This window comes from Sphaeramia orbicularis, chromosome 15 (assembly GCF_902148855.1).
Source record: "Sphaeramia orbicularis chromosome 15, fSphaOr1.1, whole genome shotgun sequence".
Classification (NCBI taxonomy): domain Eukaryota; kingdom Metazoa; phylum Chordata; class Actinopteri; order Kurtiformes; family Apogonidae; genus Sphaeramia; species Sphaeramia orbicularis.
The window spans coordinates 18937782-18961186 of NC_043971.1; the positions used below are offsets into that span (position 1 = coordinate 18937782).

The 23405-nt window shown below is 39.2% G+C and overlaps 1 protein-coding gene across 1 annotated transcript in view; it reads right to left on the reverse strand.

The window, feature by feature from the left end:
• The window catches only part of abcc2 (ATP binding cassette subfamily C member 2), a 31748-nt gene extending 8809 nt beyond the window's left edge, over positions 1–22939 (reverse strand). The window contains exons 1-27 of the mRNA XM_030155272.1: positions 22376–22939; positions 20917–21093; positions 20091–20237; positions 19865–20005; positions 19651–19773; positions 18456–18511; positions 17185–17440; positions 16836–17041; positions 16500–16677; positions 14654–14908; positions 13482–13547; positions 13049–13186; positions 12812–12958; positions 12654–12738; positions 12445–12511; positions 12217–12343; positions 11759–11935; positions 11367–11534; positions 9379–9562; positions 9068–9203; positions 8541–8643; positions 8230–8449; positions 2769–2923; positions 1337–1492; positions 1028–1227; positions 790–916; positions 588–689 (exon numbers count right to left, since the gene is read on the reverse strand). Coding sequence (XP_030011132.1) covers positions 588–689; positions 790–916; positions 1028–1227; positions 1337–1492; positions 2769–2923; positions 8230–8449; positions 8541–8643; positions 9068–9203; positions 9379–9562; positions 11367–11534; positions 11759–11935; positions 12217–12343; positions 12445–12511; positions 12654–12738; positions 12812–12958; positions 13049–13186; positions 13482–13547; positions 14654–14908; positions 16500–16677; positions 16836–17041; positions 17185–17440; positions 18456–18511; positions 19651–19773; positions 19865–20005; positions 20091–20237; positions 20917–21093; positions 22376–22420 — 3942 coding nt within the window. The 5' untranslated portion in view covers positions 22421–22939. The remainder of the gene's footprint in view (positions 1–587; positions 690–789; positions 917–1027; positions 1228–1336; positions 1493–2768; positions 2924–8229; positions 8450–8540; positions 8644–9067; positions 9204–9378; positions 9563–11366; positions 11535–11758; positions 11936–12216; positions 12344–12444; positions 12512–12653; positions 12739–12811; positions 12959–13048; positions 13187–13481; positions 13548–14653; positions 14909–16499; positions 16678–16835; positions 17042–17184; positions 17441–18455; positions 18512–19650; positions 19774–19864; positions 20006–20090; positions 20238–20916; positions 21094–22375) is intronic.
• Positions 22940–23405: the final 466 nt, after the last annotated feature.

Sequence of the window (23405 nt, forward strand, 5' to 3'; positions counted from 1 at the left end):
CTAATTGCAAATGAGAGTTTTTGGTCAATACATTTTGGTTTTATAAGGTGCACATGTCAATCTTAGAGGGTATGTGTGCCTATCTGCATCAAGGTCGACAAAAATGACTGACCCAAGTTGCAGAGCATCAATATGCTCCATAAAGACAACAACAGAAACATGGAACCTAGCTGAAAAAGGACTGAAATGGTTGCTGCCCCTAGTAGAATTTTGGCGGTAAACTGTGCTGAATTTTCACATTTGTTTCACTTTGTTTCTTGAAAAAACAACCTGATTCTGAGATGCTAATTTACCACAGATCTTGGAAAAAAATTTACTCTTAACATATTTAATGCGGGACAAAAAATGTGTCAGTACTTTAGGTACAACTAAATCCAAAGTGGTAAACCTAAAAAGTCATTAATGTAATGAGAATTAGAAATGGTGTGTCATGCCTCAACAACTACTGTAAATGCCAGTAACTGAGCATATCCAATTGGCAAAAAAAAAATGTGAGAGAAATCTTTGCTCTGCTGCTACAGTTATAAATGACCCCATGCTGACGAAGTTATTTATGGAAGCACAGATGAGCTGCTACTTCAGTTTACCTCATTTTCAATCTCTGTGTATTCGTTCACTCTCTCCACAGCAACAATATTGGTTTCCAGCTCTGAGGTCATTCTTACAAGCCAGTTAAGTGTCTGGGTTACCTGTAAAAATCAGTGAGATAGGGGAGTGTTTACTGCAGCCAATAAGAACACCCTTTTGAGCAGAAAGTATAATGAGAGTAGAAGAGTGTCATTCACTGACATTTAGGGCATAGGATATAGAAAGGCCAACCAGGCCACTGCTCAGACTGTCTCTGGAAATAACGGCAAACAGAGCCGCAAAAAACACCACTAGGTTTCCCACAAACTCCAGACGAATGGCCAGCCATCTGTAATGTGAAAACACACAAAAATACACCGAAATGTGATTGTCATTGTGATGTCGTCAAATTTACTGATGACTTATGTGATTCCAGATGTAGTGGTAGTTAGTATATAACCTGTTGGACACGATCCACGGGTAGACAGTCTTGAGGTTTTCATCAATGGTTATTTCATTGTGCTTGAGAAACCTATCTTGATGACCGTATGCTCTTATCACTGACAGTCCTGATACCGTCTCACCGAAATGAGAGTATATAGGAGAGCGAGACACCGAGTCCAGCCGGCGCAGCTGCCTTGAAGTGGCAACATAGAAACGCTAGTTGTAAAAAGAGGTAGAGAGAGATCGATACAGAACAGTCAATTGGATTCAGTTACTTTTCTCTTCTTTTTTTGAAATTTTTCCTGCACATTCTTCCTCCACTTACCTGTACGAACCAGTAGATAAAAGCCAGAGGAATAATGATAATGGCGAAGAAAGGAGTGGCCAGACAGATGACAAACAGCGTCCCCAGGACACCCAGCAGACAAAGCAGCCAGGAGCGGAAGGACTGTGGAATGGCTTCATCCACTGTGAATATATCCTATGAAACCAGAGTAAAGGAAGTCTAAACTTAAAAGTTCAATGTGTAAAATTTACTACCATGTAGCAGTGAAGTTACAAACTGAAAGGACCAGAATAGCCCTGGACTCACCCTCCCCTACAGCAGCAGCAACATATAAATGTGAAAGGCTTTAGTTAGAGCCAGTGTTTGGTTTGTCTATTTTGGACTTTTTGAGAGACAGATAACTCTGTTCTACATTCAAATATAGAACTAATAGTAGAATAGATGTAACACTCCTTAATGCTAAAAGCTGCCTCACATAAAGCAAATGAATAAAAGGAGAGAAGAGGAAATTTGGTCTGAGCTACTGTTGAAACATGGCAGTAGAGCACAGTAGATCTGTTGAAGGGACCATGTGTAGGTAGAAATAATTCACTGTGAGGCAACAAAAACATGATTCTAATTTTCAGGTGATTATACGCTAATGAAAATTCCATGAATAAATAATTTTACATCATTTCTGTAATTAGATCCCCCTACTTTTAAACACATTGCTTATTACATGCTCGGCACAGAATGACTTGTACCTGTGAGCTCACAGTGTAAACACCACAGTCTACTGTTCTTTGTGTTCAACATTATTATCAACAATGAATAAAAGGATGTACACTGGAAACATGAGTCAGAGGAAGAACCACTGTGCCACTGGTTTCTTTATTTTACTTTAATAAGACTGACTATTACAGTCCTAATATGTACTGTAACTGCTCCTGCTTTTTACGGATCTATTCAAACATTTATGGGGTTTGTTCTTGGCACATGTTCTAATCCTCTGCTAAATTTCGTAAAAATCACAGCTGTAGATTTTTGCATAATCCTTCTCACAGAGAGATAGGCAGGTAGGCAGACAAGGAAGGATCCCATAACTTCCTTGGCTGAGGTATATTTATGGACATTAGATTTTGGGGGCTGGATGTCATAGCAGTTGGTCCTCAGATGTCCTCAGTTCTCTCCTTATATTTCATTAGACGTGAAATATGCACGTAATACATGCAGTAGCCAGAACAGATGACACCATTCCATTTGATCAGTGAAATTAATTAAAGTTCACAGTCCAGCAGACTGTTGTAATTAACATATCTGACTGAGGTTATCACTGGGATTATCAGGACCAAATTCTATATTAAATTAATATCTATCGCACTTGAAGTCTGTCCTATCCTTCTTTTAATACTTCACATTTTAACTAATATTGATATTTACATGAGGTCATGGCTTGATCTAACATTGACAGAGACAAGGGGATAAATATTACCTTTGCAAAACGGTTGACTATTCTTCCAGTGGGTGTTGTGTCAAAAAATACCATGGGAGATCGCAGTATGTTATTAAGCAGTCTTGAGTGTAGGATACGAGATGCAGCAACTGAAGCATTGGCTAAGAGGAATGTACCCAGGAAGACAAAGAAACCTGAAAACAAAAAGAGGGAGTTTTACAAAATGACTGCCATAAATCTCAAAGTGAAATCATTAACACCAAGTAATCCATATTGATCTGACTGAGGCACACAATATTTTAAAAAGGAAAGTCTGACATTTAAATAAATTGCATAACTGTGATCTGTTATAGTATTTAAAGGCCACTGACACCAAGGCAAGTTTTTGTTTACCATTGTAGTAATTTACTAATTTCTGCTGCTTATTTACTGAATGTTTAGCATGAATACATAAACAGGATTGTGTAGTATTACAGTTATATTGGGGGCTTCATTCACCAAAGAAATATTCCTTGACTGTTCATTGCAGAAGCAGAGGATTAACACTTATAGCAGATTTGCAACAAACAATAGAAAACATCAGTGAGAAGAAATGACAAAAAACAAACAAACAACAAATGCTTTGTGCAAAATGAACTCTCTGGCAAAGAAACCTCTATCAGAGCACAGGTGTTTTGCTATTTTTATCATCAGAGGATGGCTTAAAGGTCAGCTTCTAATGGTTTTGTAACCTTCAGGTATTCCATGTCATGCTTTTTTTTTTTTTTCTTTTTTTTTGTCATCTAACATCAGAGGACAAGAGTGGAACAAATCTCATCTTTATCAAAAGCCCTGGTCGGTCCCAGGATTAGTTCTACCAGGTTTACATCTAAAATGTGGTCTCACTGGCGATCGAGCCTTTATGTGTCAGTAATATATGGATTAATGCAATTTCTTTTTATTGTGCATATTTTTTATTTTATTCTATGGACCTAGTTTTTGTGTCCTTAATAAAGCTTGAATGAATGAATGAATAAAAAGAATTGTTGGACCTGATGGAAAAGAGCTGTTGAATCCAGTTAGTGAGAGTAATGAAAAATTGATTATCTCTGCTTTAGAAATGGTCTACTAAAGAGTGTATTTGCAAGACCCTTTTACTGTAAACATCATTAAAAGCTGTGCACGCATCCTGGCAACCAAACATTCACGCCACCCTATTCACTTTAAGCGAGGAAAACGAGACTACAGAGTTTTAAACACCGATCTAAAAAAGTGAAGATCTGACACTTCACATGACATCTGCCATCCCAACTCTACCCCGCTGTTCACACACTACTGGCAAACTCAGAGTAACGTAGAAAAGTGACAGGATAAAATAAGAGAAAATAATATTCACCCTGCCCACCTGTACCCGTGTACATTAGACCCACACCTAAAAGGGCCCTTTCTTGGTTTGACCCCTTTTCATGGTTTTTGTGCAGTTTGTTTTGTTGCTTTCCCAATTTGTGACCTCTGTCCATGAGTTGTATTTTCTTGTGTATGTGTTTGGGAGAAATGTAACACATTACAAAAACCTTTTCAATATTGTTCATGCAAATCATAAATTCTGCTGTTAATCTTATGTGATTTGTAAATTTAGGTTTTAAAAAACAGTGTCAATAATTAGGCTGGTCCTTATTTTCTCTCTTTCCTGTTGTGCTGTTACACTGTTATAGCAAACATTTTTTGTAATAAATAACTAGTACACACAAATGCAATGTAGAGCAACATAACTTTCATCCAAATATATACAGTACTTTACTTATACCCCAGTCCCTCTTTGGTACTGTTTCTTGCTTTTCCATTGTACCTAGCCACAAGTCCACAAATTCAACAAGATGCAAGCACACAGATTATATTTCCTTCAGGAAATGCGTACATGTCTAGTCAGAGAATGAACTGCATCAAGAGTTCAACATGAACCTAGAATCACTGGGGAAATGACGCTAACACAGCTCACCAAACGAGTCAACACTGAAACGTCAAAGCAGCAAACAGTTTTAGATAAGAAGCTCTTCACCTGAACTAACTTAGATTTTTCTGAAACTAGCAAGGTAATAGCTTGTGTTTCAGCAGAACATCTATAGCACAAGGTTTCTATTCTGATGTCTGAGGTAATAGTGAATCTCCTGTTCACCAATTAATATACAAAATCCTCTACATTTCAATAACACAGTTTTAAGTTTTCTTGCCTTCTAGATAAAATACTTGTGTCCCTGAGCACATTTTGATTTTAATAAGAGAAATAATTCTATATGGTCATTTCTATATTGGTATAGAAAGATTAGACGATAAAACTGATGAAGAAAATGAGACATTCAAGAACATATTAAAAATAGGACTAAAATGTTAACCTAATATCGAGGTTCTAAACTGGTGGGTCATGAATTTGTTCTGAATGGATCGAAAATCCCATCTATTCTAATTCTTAGCTATTTGAAATCAACCTTTTATTTTGACAGATGTGTGTGAAAAAAGTGTAATTCTGACTGAAGGATGAAAGGCTGTGTTTACGTTATCACATCATAGAAAGTTGAAGAGCAAATATGTTCCAGAGAGTGTTAAAAATGGAAATGTACAGATCGAAGGCGAAAAAGCACTGACATGCAAAAAACCATCTAAACATAACTGGGAATTAAAACATTTAAGTGGAAACTACCCATTAAGTAGACTATATTATATATTATTTTGGATTTTAAAACAGAATCAAAACCACTTTCCAAAGATATGTACCACAATAGGTTATTTGGCCAATCTACAGTAAATCACCTGTAGGTGTAGATGTGAGTGAAAAAAAGGTTGAAAGAATGAATGGCTGAATGAAACAGAATCACCTGGACTCATAATGACCCTGGAAAAGGGAAAAGAAAGGTAAGATGAGACTGCACGGCAGCTAATTTGCTTCCTAAGAGAAATCTAAAAGTTAATGGAACCTAGGGAATTTCAGAAATGTCTAGGTCTGACCTGACATTCACAGACCGGCTCTACATGTCTAGAGGCTAGATGATCTGTTGCCTGGCAACCACATGATATGGAAATGATGTAGTACTGCTGTTAGTGAAATGACCCTTACTTAATTCCATACAAACAAACTTGCGGGGACTCCATTGTTGTACTGGGGAACTTCAACACTCATGTGGGTAATGACGGTGAGACTTGGAAGGATGTGATTGGGAGGAACAGCCTGCCCAATCTGAACCCGAGTTGTGTTCTGTTAATGGACTTCTGAGTTACAGATTGTCCATAACGGTGGTGGTTCCCCTTTTCAACAAGGGGGACCAGAGGGTGTGTTCCAACGATTGGGGGATCACACTCCTCAGCCTCCCTGGGAGGGCCTGTGCCAGAGTACTGAAGGGGAGAGTCTGACCGATAGTAGAACCTCGGATTCAGGGAGAACAATGAGGTTTTCGACCTGGTTGTGGAACATTGGACCAGCTCTACCCTCTACAGCAGTGTTTTTCAACCTTGGGGTCGGGACCCCACATGGGGTCGCCTGGAATTATAATGGGATCGCCTGAAATTTCTAGTTATTGCTAAAAATAAATAAATAAATAAACAACTTACTGATAAAAATATATATGCTGAGTTGACAGAGACAATCACAACACATAAAAGATATGACAAACTGTGAAGCTAAAACTGAAGCACTGTGGTACTGTTTATCTGTCAAATATTCATTGTGGTCGGTTTCAGATGCTGCAGCTCTTTCATAATTCATAGTTGGAGTTATTGTTTGTTTAGTATTAATTGTCAGCCTTGTAAATCCAAGCTGGACTGACTGTACATATCCTGACCAAGGAAAATAAAATTCTCATTTTGTGCAGTAATCTACACCCGGCTTTTCTGCCTCCGTCCATAATAATATACATTATATAGACTAAATGTCATCTAAAATTAACATTTATTTGCAACATAGTATAGCAAACTATTACATGAACAAAAACAAATTAATTTTAGCAAAAAAAAAAAGTCTCAGTTTTGAATGTTTGGGGTCGCCAAAAATTTGTGATGTTAAAATGGGGTCACTAGCCAATCAAGGTTGGGAACCACTGCTCTACAGGCTCCTAGAGGGTACATGGGAGTTTGCCCATCCAATCCACATGTGTTGTATGGATTTGGAGAAGGCATTCAACCATGTCCCTCTGAGTCTCCTGTAGGGATGGGGGTGGGGAGGTGTTGCAGGAGCATGGGGTTTGTGGCCTGCTGCTACAGACCATGAGGTCCTTGCATGACCGGAGCCAGAGCTTGGTCCACATTGCTGGTAGTAAGTCGGATTCATTCCCATCGTGGTTTGGACTCTGCTAGGACTGGCCTTTGTCACAGATTCTGTTCATAATCTTTATGGACAGAATTTCTAGGTGCAGCCAGGGGGAAGAGGGAGTCCAGTTTGGTGACCTTGGGGTTGCATCTCTGCTTTTTGCAGATGATGTGGTCTTGTTGGTTTCATCAAGCTGTGACCTCCAGCTTGCACTGGAAAAGTTCACTGCAAAATGTGAAGCATCTGGGATGAAAATTAGCACCTCCAAGTCCGAGGCCATGGTCCTCGGTCAGAAAAGGATGGAGTGCCCTCTCTGGGTTGGAGAAGAGTTGCTGCTCCAAGTGGAGAAGTTTAAGTATCTTGGGGTCTTGTTCATGATTGAGGGAAGGATGGAACATGAGATCGACAGGTAGATCAGGGCAGCATCTGCAATAATGCGGATGCTGTACCAGTCTGTTGTGGTGAAGAAAGAGCTAAGCCAAAAAGTGTCTCGAGTTACTGGTCGATCTATGTTCCAACTGTCACTTATGGTCATGAGTTGTGGGTAGTGACCGAAAGGATAAGATCACTGACACGAGCAGTGGAAATGGGTTTTCTCTGCAGGGTGACTGGGTTCTCCCTTAGAGATAGAGTGAGGAGTTTGGCTTAGAGTAGAGCTGATACTCCTCCAGCCAGCTGAGGTGGTTTGGACATCTGGTCAGGATGTCTCCCTGGTGAGGTGTTCTGGGCATGTCCAACCAGGAGAATACCCTGAGTCAGACCCAGGACAAGCTGGAGAGATTATATCTGTCGGGTGGCCTGGGAGCGCCATGGAATCACCCCTAGAGGAGCTAGAAGAGGTGGTCAGGGAGAAGGAAGTCTGGGTTTCTTTATTCAAGCTGATGCTCCCGCAACCTGGACCTGGATAAGCAAAAGAGGATGGATGGATGGATGGATAAACAAACTCATGACATAGTATACAGGGCAGCTGCGGCTCAGGAGGTAGAGCTCTGTCCTAGTCATGTGCCATTGTGTCCTTAGGCAACAGAGGTCACCCACCTTGCTTCCAGTGTCACTCACATGGGTGTATGAATGTTTGATGATGGTCATTTGGTGTGATTTGGCAGCCACGCTTCCACCGCCAGTATGTGAATGTGAGAACGAGTGGATCAAAAATGTAAAGAAAGAGAGAGAGAGGAGAGAGAGAGGAGAGAGAGACAGAGAGAGAGAGAGAGATAAAGTTACCCTGAGCTACTCCTAGAGCTCCGAAGACTCCGACTCTGGTATCACGTTTCCAGGCAGGGTAAGTCACGTTGAAGTACGTCTCTGCATCATTGGTCCAGTCACTCAGCCACAGATTCTGACCAATGAAAGCGATGTTCTGGATGAAGTAAATCACGAAGACTATGACTGCGTATCCCCAGCCCATGGCACGTAGGTACTGGAGGTAGACTGAGAACTTGACCTGGACAATGCAGAGAACAGAAGACCACTCAGGAAAAGGTTTTTTGTGTTTGTACTATTTAAAAAGTAATGAGGCAGACACAAAAATTTACCTGTCCTGTTTCCATGGCCTCCTTTTCTATTAACTTCTGGCCCTTTTTAGTTTCACCAGCATCTTCTGACTTTTTTATAGAATTATTTTTTCTTAGTCTCACGCTGGAACAACCAACAAAGAATAGAAAAATGTTATGCAAAAACATTTTAATATATTCAGAAGATGGTCAAGTGGCTTCACTCTTAAAAAAAGAAACACAAGCTTATTCCTCTTCTCAGATATTATTCAACCCAGTGTTTTAGCTTGTTACTAGTTCAGTCCGCAGTTCAATATTAGCTGGATTATGTTTTTAAAACAATGATTTTTTTCTTAAAATGAAAACTGTCAAAATGATTTTGCTTTTTTGAGAAAAAAGCTTGTGGTTTTTGGAAAATACATTTTGTATCCTTAGTTATTCTCAGACTAATATACATACCTCTGTCACTTCTCAGCGCTCATGTTCTGTTCTGTTATTTTATGTTATGTTATGTTATGCTATGTTGTGCTACATCATGTTATGTTATGATATGCTATGCAATGTATTACCTGCCGCCACGCTGGCTGCGTCGGATGCTGTTTTCTCTTTTTAAAGTAACAGACACTGTGTCTTCAAGAGGGGAATCAGGCTGAGCGTCCTGACTCTCAGGGATCAGCTCTACATCTTCAGTGTCCTGGGAATAATCTTCAAAAAGATGGTTATATTTTACAATATGGAAAAAAACTTATTTACTGTGCTTGAGAAAGTTCAAAACATTGCATAGTAAATATTAAAAGAGAGCCAAAAAGATTTCTACTGCAGCTACAGAAGTGCTTTACTTGATGGGTCCATTACGCAGTATGAAAAATAAAATGGCTACCTTTCTTTGACTGGTCCTGATTACTTTGTTCTTTGGCATATGTGTCAAGAAACTCAGAAAAAGCTCCTCTGCTGGCACGAAGGCTGTTATAGGATCCAATTTCTGAAACCTTTCCATCTACCAAGACTATTATTTCATCCACAAAAGGTAAGAAGCTCACTCCATGGGTCACCAGAACGCGAGTCTGCAAAAAATGAAACAATGAACTTCATCTGAAATCAGATCATTGTTAACTTCTAAATGAGGAATTGGACACAACAGTCATGAGAAACAGAAATTATCCCTTCTTTGAATTTTATGTCTTGCATATCAGGACATAATAATAAAAAAATCATCTGATTCTTGCCATGTTCTTGTTCTCTCCACAGCTGTCAATTTTCCCAGGAGTGGATGTCCCTGCATATTCTCCTCAACATCAGACTGTGCAATGCTCAGACAAATTGCAAAAACTCTCCCAGACTCTGCAAGCCCCAGTTAGTATGTTAACTTTTAATGTTTATAACTACAATTACAGAAAATTTATAATCTATAGCTTATTCTGATTTCTTTGGAAGGGTTGCTTGCAGAAAATTGCATCTTTCTTCTCTAAAAAGAACATAGGTTTGCAAAATTGCATCTGAACAAAAAACTTATGCAACAATGAGACCAAAGTGGAGATGTTCAGCCATAATACACAGTGCCAAAAAACAAACACAGCACATGAGCCTCATACCACCTGTTAACCCTTGGATGGAACACATGGGCCAAAAGTGATCCAGCTGAGATTTTATTTTCTATATCTTTGCAATAAATTGATTTCACCATTCAGTATTCCTCAAGTAACTTGTTTTTGTTCATCATACATCCTTATTTTATTTTTTCCAATCATACTTACACTACTTGAATAAAAACCCTTTCACACGCCACCCTTCTAACGCACAACATGGGTCAAAATAATTTTATTTTCTACTTTCTTTTTCTCTCGACTGTATATTATAGTACACTCCAGGGGTGCCCAATCCTGGTCCTTGAGAGCTACTATCCTGCATGTTTTAGATGTATCCCTCTTGCAACACATCTGATTCATATGATAAGCCTATCATCAAGCTCTGCAGAAGCCTGATAATGACCGTCACCAGGATTGGGCACCCCTGGTATACTCCATCTTTAACAGCCACCCACACTGCCTACAGTGATTATAAATCCATGGTAGTTTTTCCATTTATATCACTTACATAGAAATGAATATGGTTTGTTGAAAATGTCAAAAGCTACGCATGTCAGACAGCAATTGGGGAACATACTATTGAAAACTATATCATATTTAAAGGAGTGATATTTTGCTTTTATAAATGGAATTATGCATTTCCCTGTGGTCTACATAAACTGTAAATGCTATGCTTGGGTCTGAATTCTTCATTAATTCAATTCCACAGGTCCATCTTCAACCCTTTTTCTGAGTAATGATGCGAGAAAGGTCAATTTGAGCGCTGGCCCTTTAAATGCAAATGAGCCACTTCAAGCCCCACCCCCTCCAGGTTGTTTTGACCGTGCTCTCTGTCCTGTTCAGCCACTTGTGTTTGTTAATACACCCAACAAGTGAACATTTTAGGTAATCGGCTCGAAGTTTGGATATATTTTCAGTTTTTACTACAACCACTGCTGCTGACAAAAAAAATGAAGTCATACTCGGAGAAATGTTCGTTGGAAGTCTTGACCTTATACATGCAAATGTCATGACGTAGCTAGCTATAAAATGTAACAAATTAAGCAGGAATTAAACGGGTTGTAGAAGTCCACTTGATTTTTGCCGGAATAAATATAAAGATAGCATTGCAGCACCTAGAGGGTTCAAATTCAAACTTTTTGAACTATTAGGGTCCAAATCCACAAATAAATGTACCAAAGACTAATAAAAGTGGGTTTAGCAAAATATGACCCCTTTCAAATCTGGTTAAGGTGAAGCATTTGTTTTTGATTGTCCACACCAATGTAAAGCTTTCACAAACCTTGTCTTTGAGTATTCCATTTGGTCCAATCACTTTATCAAAGAGATGTTTTCCTACATGAGAGTCCACAGCAGACAAGGGATCATCCAATAAATAAATATCAGCCTCGCTATAGGCTGCCCGGGCCAAACTCACTCGCTGTTTCTGTCCTCCTGAGAGGTTGATACCCTGAGGATGAAAGAAAGGAAAGGAAAGGAAAGGAAAGGAGCCCAATATTAAAACATCCTCAGGAATAGACTGTTTCATAATTTCAATGACAGGTCAAAAAGAAATATAACTTAAAATATACTCATTCATAATGTGCTGACATGGAATACCCAAACTACAGATATTCCACGACTATCGATAGCAAATAATTCAGTACATTCAGTACAATTCAGTAAAATACTTGCTTTCTCTCCGATCTCTGTTTGGTCTCCTCCAGGCAGCAGCTCAAGGTCAGGCACTAGGGCACAGGCCTCTATGGTCTTCTGGAATCTCTCTGTCTCATGTGGACAACCAAACAGTATATTGTCCCTCAAAGTTGCATTTTGGATCCAGGCTTGTTGTGGCACAAAGGCAAGTGAACCCTGAAGAAAAAAGACAACAAGGAGGGCATTTATTCAACTTATGGAAGGATTTTATGAAGCATTCTGCATCAAGAAAAGGAAAAGACAAAACAGGATAAGACAAGAGTAGAAAAGAAAAGACTAGAAAAGAAAAGAAAAGAAAAGAAAAGAAACACTTTTGAGGTTTGAATGAACAATGGCTCTTGGTTTGACTTGTGTTGTAGTGGAAACTCAAAAAATACTTAGGGGTGAAACATTATTGTTACACATAGACCAAATACAGACAGAATGAAGCCTCTCACCTTAATGTTGATGAAGCCTTTCTTTCTGTGCATCTCTCCGAGGAGCGCTGATATGAGAGAAGATTTCCCTGACCCAACAGCTCCCACTACTGCAACCAACCGACCAGGTTTAATGTCCAAGGACACGCTGACAAACAAGTACGGTGAAACACAACAGATGAAAGTATTTTGTAGCTGTATGACATAACATGCACATGTGTGGTATTGTTTTAAACACATCATTCTTACTTATTCAGCAGTGGCTCAGCTTCTTTTTCCCAAGCAAAGGAACCGTCACGAATACTAATAGCGGAGTCTGTCAGATAAAAACACAACAATGGTAACAGGTGAAGAGAGTGGACCAATGAACCAATAAACCATGGATCTTGCAGCAAAAAACGGTTTATTTCTCCATATAGATACAGAACAAAAAAAAAGAAAAAAAATCATAAACATACCAAAGGTGGGGTCATGTTGCACAATGTCACTTTCAAGTTCTTCACCTCCAAGAAACTTCTCAAGGCGCTTCTTTGACACTGACGTCTAAACAGTCAAACACTATGTTAGGTGGGGTATTTTAATCTATGTTTATCATACTGTGCATGTGTTATCTTACTTGCACAATGGCGGCAATAAGCATGGGCAGCATCGCAAGCGGAAATCGGAGAATATTGAAGAGAGAGATGGAAGTGAAAGCCTTCTCAGCTGTCAACAGGTTCTCCTCACTAACTGCTACGAACACTGCAAATGTAGCCAAAGAAACCTGGAAAAAAGAGAGTAAAAAGATTTGAGTAGGCTCTCCGGCTTTTGACCTACTTGTTATTATCCTGAGACCTCAACTCTTGGAACTCACCACAGCTGGTGCACAGCTGAATATAAAAGTGGAGACGGATGTAAGGTAGGCGAACTTCTTCATGACCGTCAGTTCTTGTCCCCTAATTCCCTCTACCTGAGCTTGAAAGGAGGGCTCCCATGCATACAGTTTGAGGATCTGATCATTTGAAATAGGTAGAGGCAGAAAAAAAGGGAGGTTGGGGGGGGAGAAGGGAAGAGAATACATAAAAGAAAAGAGGGAAAAAATCCACACCAGTCAACACTTAAGAAAAACACAGGTGGTGGATGCAGAAGAATAGCTCTGTGGGTTAGCGTTTCCTCTTTTTCCACAGGATTGCAAGCCTTTCATCAGCTGAGAGCCTCCACCTACAATGATCCAGCTGCACTATTTTTCCCCAAAAGAATCAGACATGGTCAATATTCTTAGCTATGACTGATATAAGAAAGCTCACCTTGATTCCATTGAGCACTTCATTCATGATTTTCATTCTCTTGTCCTTGAACTTCATATTTTCTATCTGAAAAGAAATAATACAGAGAGGAAAATAAAGTCACTCTTGAGCTAAAATTAAACATATAATACATGTGGAGTAAAACGAAGAAACTGAGAATAACTATAATTAAATTACATGTTCTCACAGCTACACAACCTTGTTATTTATTCCTGAAACTAGCACTAGCAGTGTATGGATGCTGAAACAGTGCTTTAGAAAACCTTTTTTTTTTTTTATCTTGTCAGCCTCAACATTTAATTATCCTTCATCAGCAATAATACCAATATTTACAATATCTTCTTATATGTGGTTATGTTCTTGTTCAGATAGCAGAGAAGGTAGAGTTAAAGAAAAGTGAAGATTTGGAGTGACCACTGATGAGTTACCTTGTGCATGATTAAAAACAGCATGCAGGTTCTACAGCTACTGGAGGTTGCCTATTACTTTTCTCACAGCAAGTCTATCTGTACTTTTCATAAAGGAGTGACATTTTCTGTAAAAAGCTGTTACACAACCTAGCATGTCACCATTTTCTCATGAAGTGGTTAATTAAGAGAAAAGGAAGTGGGCTCTTTTGGTTGACTCTTGGATTTTTGTGTATTGTGCCTGGTATAAATGTCATGTGCATTTCTTGTGTTTTTTGTTTTGTTTTGTTTTGTTTTGTTTTTTTTTATTATCAGTGAGCAAAGAGGAATAATCAGAGTACAAATCAAAAGTTAGTCTATTGAGGATAGTAATTATACGATTGTTGCTGAAGTGATGTGAAGACCAGTTCATTGATGACTGTGTGTTTTTTTTTTTTTTTTTTTTTTGACCTCATAGGGTTAGGTAGGAAACACCATACTATGTTTCTTTTCTTTGTGTTTTGTGTGTTTTTTTTGGGAAAAAAAGTTTTAAATAAAGACCTAAGCACTGAAACAGTTTAACTCCTTGTTGCTGAATCTAAATATGTATTTAAAATTTGTTATTTTTAGCTTCTAACATCACAGGTGCCATTATCACTTATTACCTATATTACATTTCATAAAGACACAGTATTTCTGGATTGAAAAAAAAAAAAAAAAAATCAGAGAGCAACTTGCAAAAAGTTCTCCAGTTGTAAAAATGATTCTGTATGTATTTCATCTGACCTGAATCTTTCTAGCCTTCGTCGCGAGCAGTCCATTAATTGGTACCATTAACACCATGACTACCAGTCCTGCCAGCACAGAGGGACCAAGCTCCAGCCACAGGAAAACTATGGACAAGATAATCTGCAGAGGGCAGGACCAGAGCAGGTGGATGAAGTTGGTCACGTCATTGAAACGCTGGGCATCTGCTGACATCAGGTTGACTGTTTCTCCAACTGTTGCCTCTTTACGGGTGTCATTTGATACCACCAAGGCCTAAAGAGAAGATTATAAAGCAAAGGAAAAGAAACGATGTAGAGACAGAAACCACAACATAAACCCTGTTCATGAAAAGAGCAGCGGGGAGCTCCTGGAGATGGCTATCGATCAGAAGAAAAAATAACTTGATCCATGAAACACTAAGAAACTATCAAACATGCTCTTATTCTTGTCTCCAAATATAAACTGCACAGCCATAGCTTTATGATCAGTGATAGGTGAAGTGGTTAAAATGTTGATTGGCTGTGGCTCAGGAGGCAGAGCGGGTCGTCCAATAACCAAAGGGTTGGCGGTTGGAATCCCACTCTGTCTTAGTCATGTGCTGTTGTGTCCAAGGGCAAGACACTTCACCCTCCTTGCCTCCAGTGCTGCTACTCACACTGGTGTATGAATGGTTGGTGGTGGTCGGAGGGGCCGTACCACTAGTGTGAGTGTGAATGTGTGAGTGAAGGGATAATGGATCCACTGGACGTGCTTTGAGTATGTGTTCATAGAAAAGCACTATATAAATCTAATCCATTATTATTATTATTATTATTATTATTATTATTATTATTATTATTATTATTATTATTATTATTATTATCTCATTACAATGAACTGACTTTCCAAATATCTACTGAAAGGTGGATAGAATATATTATGCTAGAAGCAACATTTGGTTGAAGCAAGCAAAATGCGCAGACCTTCTGAGTTAGGGTCTTAGTGTTTGAATAATTAGGTTCTTAGTGTTTGAGCAACTTTACAAGGGCTAAACTACTATGGGTAGTGGGTGTTCCCAGTCTCCAGCAGTTAGTGCTCTATTGAAAGTGGTCTGAAGAAGAATGTACCTGCTTCCAACACTTGAACTATGAGGACTAAATGTTCGATTGTTACCAAATGTCAAAGAGCTTTTTCAATTCAATGCAATTCAATTCACTTTATTCATCCCCCAGGGGGCAATTTAAAGCAAAGACGTCAGTGCTATTTTGACCACAGCTCTCCTACATGGCACTAATTTTACCATCGTACAAGATGAAGTTTCACCTCTTGCCAATGTAAGTTCTTTTACAGATGTAAACAGTAGTAACATAAATGAAACTAGCGCTTTTTGAGTTCTGCTTTCAGTGTTGGAAAAGTGGCTCTTTTCCTGTTTTCTTATATTTCAGGACAAAAATAAATTGACTTCCAGTCCTTGGCATTTTATCGTCTTTGTTAGTGCTGCATATTCTACCTGCTATAGTGTTTATACTGTTATGACAGATCTGCATACAATCATTTCCACAGGTATTTGGAGCTTCAGGCAATGAAGGAACATTATATAAAAAATGGTTGTATTTCTTTTTTTGTTAAACCCCTTGAATTCCAGCTGAAAATCTACACTTAAATCACATTTTTATTGCGTCATTATTAATCCCGTGGTGGTGTACAGAAGCAACATTGCAAAACTTATGTAATTGTCCAATACTTATGGAGGTGTCTGTATGTTCTATTGAACATAATTTTTTCCTGACAAAGTGACAATTTATGCCTCATGACGTGTATAGCAGTAACTGAAGTTCCTCTTTTGTACAGTCTTTTGAGAAAAAATAGTTCCTTTTGCCTTTACCTTTTTGTATACAGCGGCCATAATGGCAGTGCGAACCTTCATCCCTAGGACAAAGCAGCGCTGGAAGTACTGCTGCAGGAAGAGAGACTGCAGAAGAGCCACCACTAGCAGAAGCACAGCATATAGATACCCTACCCAGGAATAACTGGTTTTATCCTGAGTAAAGGCAATCATCAATCTGAAAAAAGATGAAAAAGTCATTACACGTGTCATCACGCTTATTATTTCCTTTCATATTAAATTCTTCTTCATGAGCATGCATCATCAAATAAAGCTTCAAACAGGTTATGCTCTCTATCCAGGGGCAAGAAACACCTGATGGGGAATTTGACTCACTTCAATAGTTGAGGACTAACAAAAGCTAATAAATCCTGCAGAAGTTTGAAGAAGGCAGATTCAAGCAGAATGCCCTTAAAGGTCTTATAAATGGTAGAAATCAGCCATGAATTGGGATAGTCTTCGTCTTCCTTCTTTTTTTCTTCCTTCTTCTTCTTCTTCTTTTTCTTCTCGTCTTTATGTTCCTCATCCTTCCCCTTTTCCTCCTAAAGAAAACATTGTTCAGTAAGAACACATTGACAGACCACAAACAACACTGAGTCTGAATTGGAAACCCCTGAGACAATCATTAATGCAAGGGGTGAAGGACAAAGTGTATGTGTATTTGTGTCTTTTTTTGCAGACCCACCATCATCAGCACATCCTGACTGACACCTTTGCCCAAACCATTGGACAGGCCATTTTGAAGGGCCTCTTCCTGGGCTTTCTGTCTGTCCCTGTCCTCTTTCTTCTTTAACCAGTTTTGGAGATGAACTCGAGCTGCTGCCAATTCTGACTGCATGAAAAATTGGAAGTTGTTGTTTAGGTAGGCTGTGCTGTCCACCTCATTCAGCTCCCACATGTCGTCCTGAACCAGGGGGCGTTTGTAGCCATTAAACACCATACTGAAAAGTGTAAGAAAATAAATAAATGAAATGTTAGCAAGTTAGCATAGCGTAAAACTTGATCATACTTTATACAGTGCGTGTAGCAGTGGTGTAGCCCAGGGTATACGGTGGTATACAGAGTATACCCACTTATTTTTCAGTCAGCGTTGGGTATACCCACTTCTAAATCCCCCTGATGTGTACCATTCAGTAGTATGTGAGTCAAATTGCCCATGTCTTCACTGATTAGATTGGTTAACTTTAGGTATGAGGAATGATGAGTCAGTCAGAGGCAGAGGAAAATATGGCTAACTTAGCGCCAGAGCCAGGGCTCTGCTTAGCGCTGGCCACCTCTGTAACCTGACGGGACACCTCTGGAACCGGTGCCACCCCAGTTGATTGACAGGTCACTGGATGTCTTGTTGAAAGATGCGTGATTATTGTAAATGCGAACAAGAAAGGCAGAATAAACGTCTGTCAAATGAGTGACACATTGAGAGAACCTACTTTCATGGAATACATAATTCTGAGGTAAGTTTTAAGGTGGTTTCAGAATGTGTCACTATTTTAAACTACCGTAATTTCCGGTCTGTAAGCCGCTACTTTTTTCCACTCGCTGTGGACTCGCAGCTCAAAAATGATGCGGCTCATTTATGTTTTCCCGGGCTAATGATCGATCTGGTTGTCGAAGAAGGAAATAGAGCTGCTGCACATAAGCTTGGCATCAATGGTGAGACGATGGAGACGGGGTGGGTGCGGCCTGTAGTCAGGTGTGGCCAATAGTCCAGAAAGTATGGTACTGGCAATATGACCGCACATTCAGAGAACACCTACAAACTGTCAAGTCATCAAGTCATGATAATTTTATAATAGTGAACAAATACTACTGATGGATTTTTGAGTAAACTAAATAGAGTAGTCTTCCATGTCACTGTTTCTAAAACGGGGGTGGGGTGGGGGGTGGGGCAAAAATTTAGAGTATACCCACTTCTCCAGGGACCACTACACCACTGGCATGTAGATATTAATTAACCTGTTGATCCAGTTGAAAGTGATTCGACTCAAAAAGGCTGCACCTGCTTCAGGATTCTGTGTAGACAAAATGAAAAAAGAACAATCAGGGCACATGTTATTGATGAAATAAGTTCATCTAGGATATTAAAGGTTAAAGGTGCGGGAGACTTTTGTGACCAATTTTTCATCAAATCTGTAAAACCTCAGTCATAGCCTAAGTATCACAAATCTGTAAGTCTTTCTGTGATTACTCACCTGAATCTCTTGCATTATGGTGAACAATTTTGAAGTACCAGCCACAATAAACAAACCATTTGTTTACAAACAGAGCCGGGAGGTAACTCGGGCGTCTTCGGACTTTTGTCGCAACGTGCATTGTGGGAAACGTCGGTTCGCGCCGCTGTCTGCAGCAGCAGCTGCTACAGACAGGAAGAGGAAACGGCAGGAGCTCCCTCCCCTCTATGCATATTCCTCCAGCCGTTTCCACGTTTCAGCCATTTCTGCGTCATGTTTGTTTCATCCATATAATATCATATGGTTGTGCTGCTGCTGCCGCTATCAGGTGGCGGCGCGAGCCTTCGCTTCCTTACAGATTCATGATACTTAGGCTATGACTGAGGTTTTACAGATTTGATGAAAAATTGGTCATGAAAGTCTTCCGCACCTTTAAGAATGGGGAACACAAGGTAGCGAGTGCATTAGAGTGTAATCTTCCAAGCCTGAAGGAAGCAGTTTTGTGCTGCTGTGGATGGGATATAACCAATTTCTATTCATATTTGCACAAGCATCAATTGTACCTCTGTTCTAATCTCAGTATGGAGCAGTCCTGAATATAGGCTTGATCACATTCATCTCAAAAAAGTGTTCTGCATTTCATTTCTTTGAGTCCTTAACATAAGAGTACCATCACTACACTTGGATAAACTTAGCACTGTGCATGTGTTGTTTTTCTGAAGAAAGTGTCTATTACACTGTTGCCCATGAAGGCGGAATGAAATATTTTTACCTCTTCTCATGAAATGATTGTGACAATGTGATTTATTCTTGATAGAATAGGGTGTAACTGGGACTCAGTATGTAATCACTGCTGATTACTGATGTGTATAAAAAGGATTCGAAACAGGAATGTGTCTGAAAACAAAATTATTCCAACTTAACGTGTATGTGTTGCAGAATTAGAAACACATATTCCTTTCGTCTGGATACTATATTACCTTTTTCGCCCGCTCCTCTATGTCTGGTGATATGTCAGCAATGGCGGAGAGTATCCATGCAGACAGTTCCAGTGCAAATTTGATGTAGAAGAGGCAGAAACGAGGGACATCACTGATCTCTCCCTTATGGTCAAAAATGCAGTAGCAAATTAATGATAGCAATTTTTTCTCGATTGTAGCTGTTTGCATCCAGTTTTAATTAAGATGCTCATACCTGCCTGAGTGCCTCTCTTAGGAGGGTCTGGAAAGGGAAGATATCACACAAAACCTGAAGCATCCAAAAGGTGAAGAGAGTGGCAGAATCAACCGCTCCTTCCGTCCGCCTCACCCCCTCCTGACACAGCAATACCAGGACCTAATGAAGGAGACACAGCAGAACTTCCAATACATATTATCCACCAGCCACAGCAAATGAGTGGACACAAATTTGGTGTATTTACCCATGAGACAGCGTACAGGACGGGGTTTGCGTAGTACACCCCAGGGTTCTTTTGTGTTGAAGGCTGGTCATTGTTCGGACCAAAATCCTCTCCTAATGTGACGGCTAGGGCTGCTATGGCCGTCAGGAACAGCAGAGATACCACAAGCTGAAAGAACAGAAACACAAACAAATAATACTGCATCAAATTCAAAATACTTTATTCCTTCCATCCATCCATCCATGATTTCCTTCCCTCTAGCTCCTCCGGGGTGGGGGGTGGGGGGCATCTAGACACCCCTAGGCCAGCCAAGAGATACAGTCCCTCAAAGTGTTTTATTGTGCCAGAAAATTACACTGTGTGACTAATCATTACTTAACATAATTTAATTCAATTGTTTCCTTGATGGCTTTGATTATTCATTAAAGAGACCCTTGAGTCATGTAAAAGGTATTCTAAAATCGGGTAATTGTTTGATTTGTATGTATTACACAAAATTAAAATTAAAATCATAACAATAATAATGATAATAATAATCATAATAATAATCATAATCATCATCATAATCAATTACTTAATTAAAATGATTAAAACGACATCCTCCTTGATCTGTAATTATGGAAAATTGGAACCAAAGCTCTTCTCTACGCTTCAAAGCATTTAGTTTCACAAATAAACATTTTCTGTGAAAAGGAGGAGACGTGGCACACTCATCATTACACATGAATATAAAAGATTAAAGCGCACTCTGTTTTTGAGTATACAGGGACCATAAACAGCCATTTAAAATTATAATTAAATGTTGTGTCACCACTGGATTCTTTATTGTTGTTGCTATGTACATTACCTGTTTGCAGAGGTAAAGCTTGGACAGGTGTTTGGTGTTCACTTGTGTTCTTCTGCAGAGAGTCACCAGGTGCCACGGGGCGCAAAGCCACAGAAGAGTCAGGGGGATCCAGACCAGCACCGTCTGCTCCACACATACTGGGAGGTCTGGGTCCTCTCTGTCGAGGTATGAGTCATTCTACAACAAAGCCCAATGTGTACACATATGTAAACATCACGTACTGGTAACATCTATATTTACAAATTGTTGCTGGCCTCCTAAAAAGGCACATAAACACACTTTTGTTGTACTCTGAAGTGTGTTACATCTCACAGACAACCAATAGCTCCATGATTAGAAATTTAATCAACAGAGACTCACATGTGATTAAATCCTAAATCCCTGTACACTTGTGTCAACGAAGCAACACATGACATAAAGCCAGTTCAGAAGGAAGCAGCAAAGAGATGGGTGTTAAAGGGCAGAAATGTATGTGGGATGAAAGCAACTCTGAAGGGTTTTATGAAACAATGCTGGTACTATACAGAAAATGTTACACCTTCAAGTTTGTTTTTTTTTTGTTTCTTTAAAGCTTAAAAGAATTTACTGTATTAATGTTGTAATTAGTTCAGGTTTTTTGTTGTCTGTGAGATAACATCCATTTCACCCCAATTTCACATTTTTCTCTAACAATACAAACCTCAGAAAAAGTCAAATCGAAAGGTCTTATCTTAATTATTGATAAAAAAAAAAAAAAATTCCTCTATGTAATTATGTTGATGCTTTATCAGGTAATAAATTCTTTCAAATGGGAGCAAAGACGCTGCTCATAAACATACGCTGCAGTTTTCCAACATGTCGAGTCATGTCATTATTGTCCAGTCACGTTGACGGTGCTCACTGTGTACAGGGGTAAAAACATGGTGACTGCCTTCACATAAAGGCACAACCCACAACATTTTAACAGAATCACTTTACACATCCCTAGACTGCATGTCTTTTTGTAGTATTAATTATAGTGTTTTTTATTCTCATGTCTTTATGGTTGACACAGCAAGAAGAAAAACTGTGATAAAAGGTCAAATAAAGTGGATTTCTGCTCATGTGAATATGCTTTTAGGTTTCACTTTTCCTTGAGTCTGTTATAAATAATTACACAAGAATCACTAAGTGCATATTTTGTGTTGGCATGTTATAATTATGAAATCATCTACACAGTCTAAACAGAAAAATGAGCTGTACATTACTAGGTACTGTAGTCACGAATGCTTAATAAGACACTAATAATAACATATATACTTTTTTTTCCGTTTAAAAAGACGTTTCAAGAGATTTAAAATAATTTGTAGTGTTTAAGTCAAATTCACAGCTTTTTAATATTTTGATTTTAAGAACTTGTTGATTTCACAGGACGCCACAATGATTTTTTAATTCCACTGTGGCTGTCTTTGATGATATGAAACTTGAATGTTGAACTCACCCAGAACACAGATCCACAGTACTCCTCCAGAGCTGCAGCAGACATGGTTCTCAGTGGTGGCTTCTGTCGACCTCAGATGACTTGAAAAACCTAAAAAGTCTCGCCCTCAGTCCTGTTGCTCTTGACGTTTTTACGCTCTCCTCTATCCACCCACCCTCCAGAGACAATTGCAGGATGTGACTCTACAGGGACTTTGAGCCATGAGGCTTTGAGGCAAAAAACAAAACTTGCCACCTCTTTATACAGACACAAGTCTACAGTGGGTTAATGACAAGCTGATGGGTTAATGCTAAACTTGAGCACTGATCTCATTCTTTTCAGTCAGAACTTATGCTCTACTGTTTATCCACCCCCTGAATTTTATTGGAAGCATATACATACACGCCGGAGTGCTCTTCAGTTGCAGTCAAAATCATCGAGAAAATACAGTGTTGCAGCTGTTCGACAGACACTCCTTACACTAAGATGTGTTTAAAGTTCAACCTCTCAGGCAGACGACTGCAAGTGAGAGAAAAAAAAAAAAAAGAAAGAGAAAAGGCAAGCGCGTGTATTCCTCAACATGGTGAGAGAGGCAAAGCTCACTAAAAAAGGGAATGGGTTTAGGGAGGGGGAGGAGGAGATCATTAGTCCCCTCTTCCTGTTATGTTTCCACTTTTCACTCTGCATGCCTTCGTTCTCTCTGACCCTCATTTACCAACTGACATCAAATCAGAATCATGTCAGGCAGCCATGCATTCACAAAAAGCTGTGGAACCAAACAACTGAACTTCTACTTGAAAGAGCAAAAAAAAAAAGAAAAAAAAGAAAAAGGGAAAAAAAAACAAGGGGGGAAGGGTGCGCTTTCCCTCTTTTCTCTCCATTTCCTATTCTAAACAGGAGGTGTGCCAAGCATAACCAAAAAAAGCTTAAAATCAAAGTGAGACTAAAAGACAATGAACTTCCCTTGTGTGCTTGAGGTTTTATTTTTTGTGCTACTGCGCAGAAGTTCTGCTCTTTTTTTTTTTTTAAACAATGTGTGTCGTACACAGTT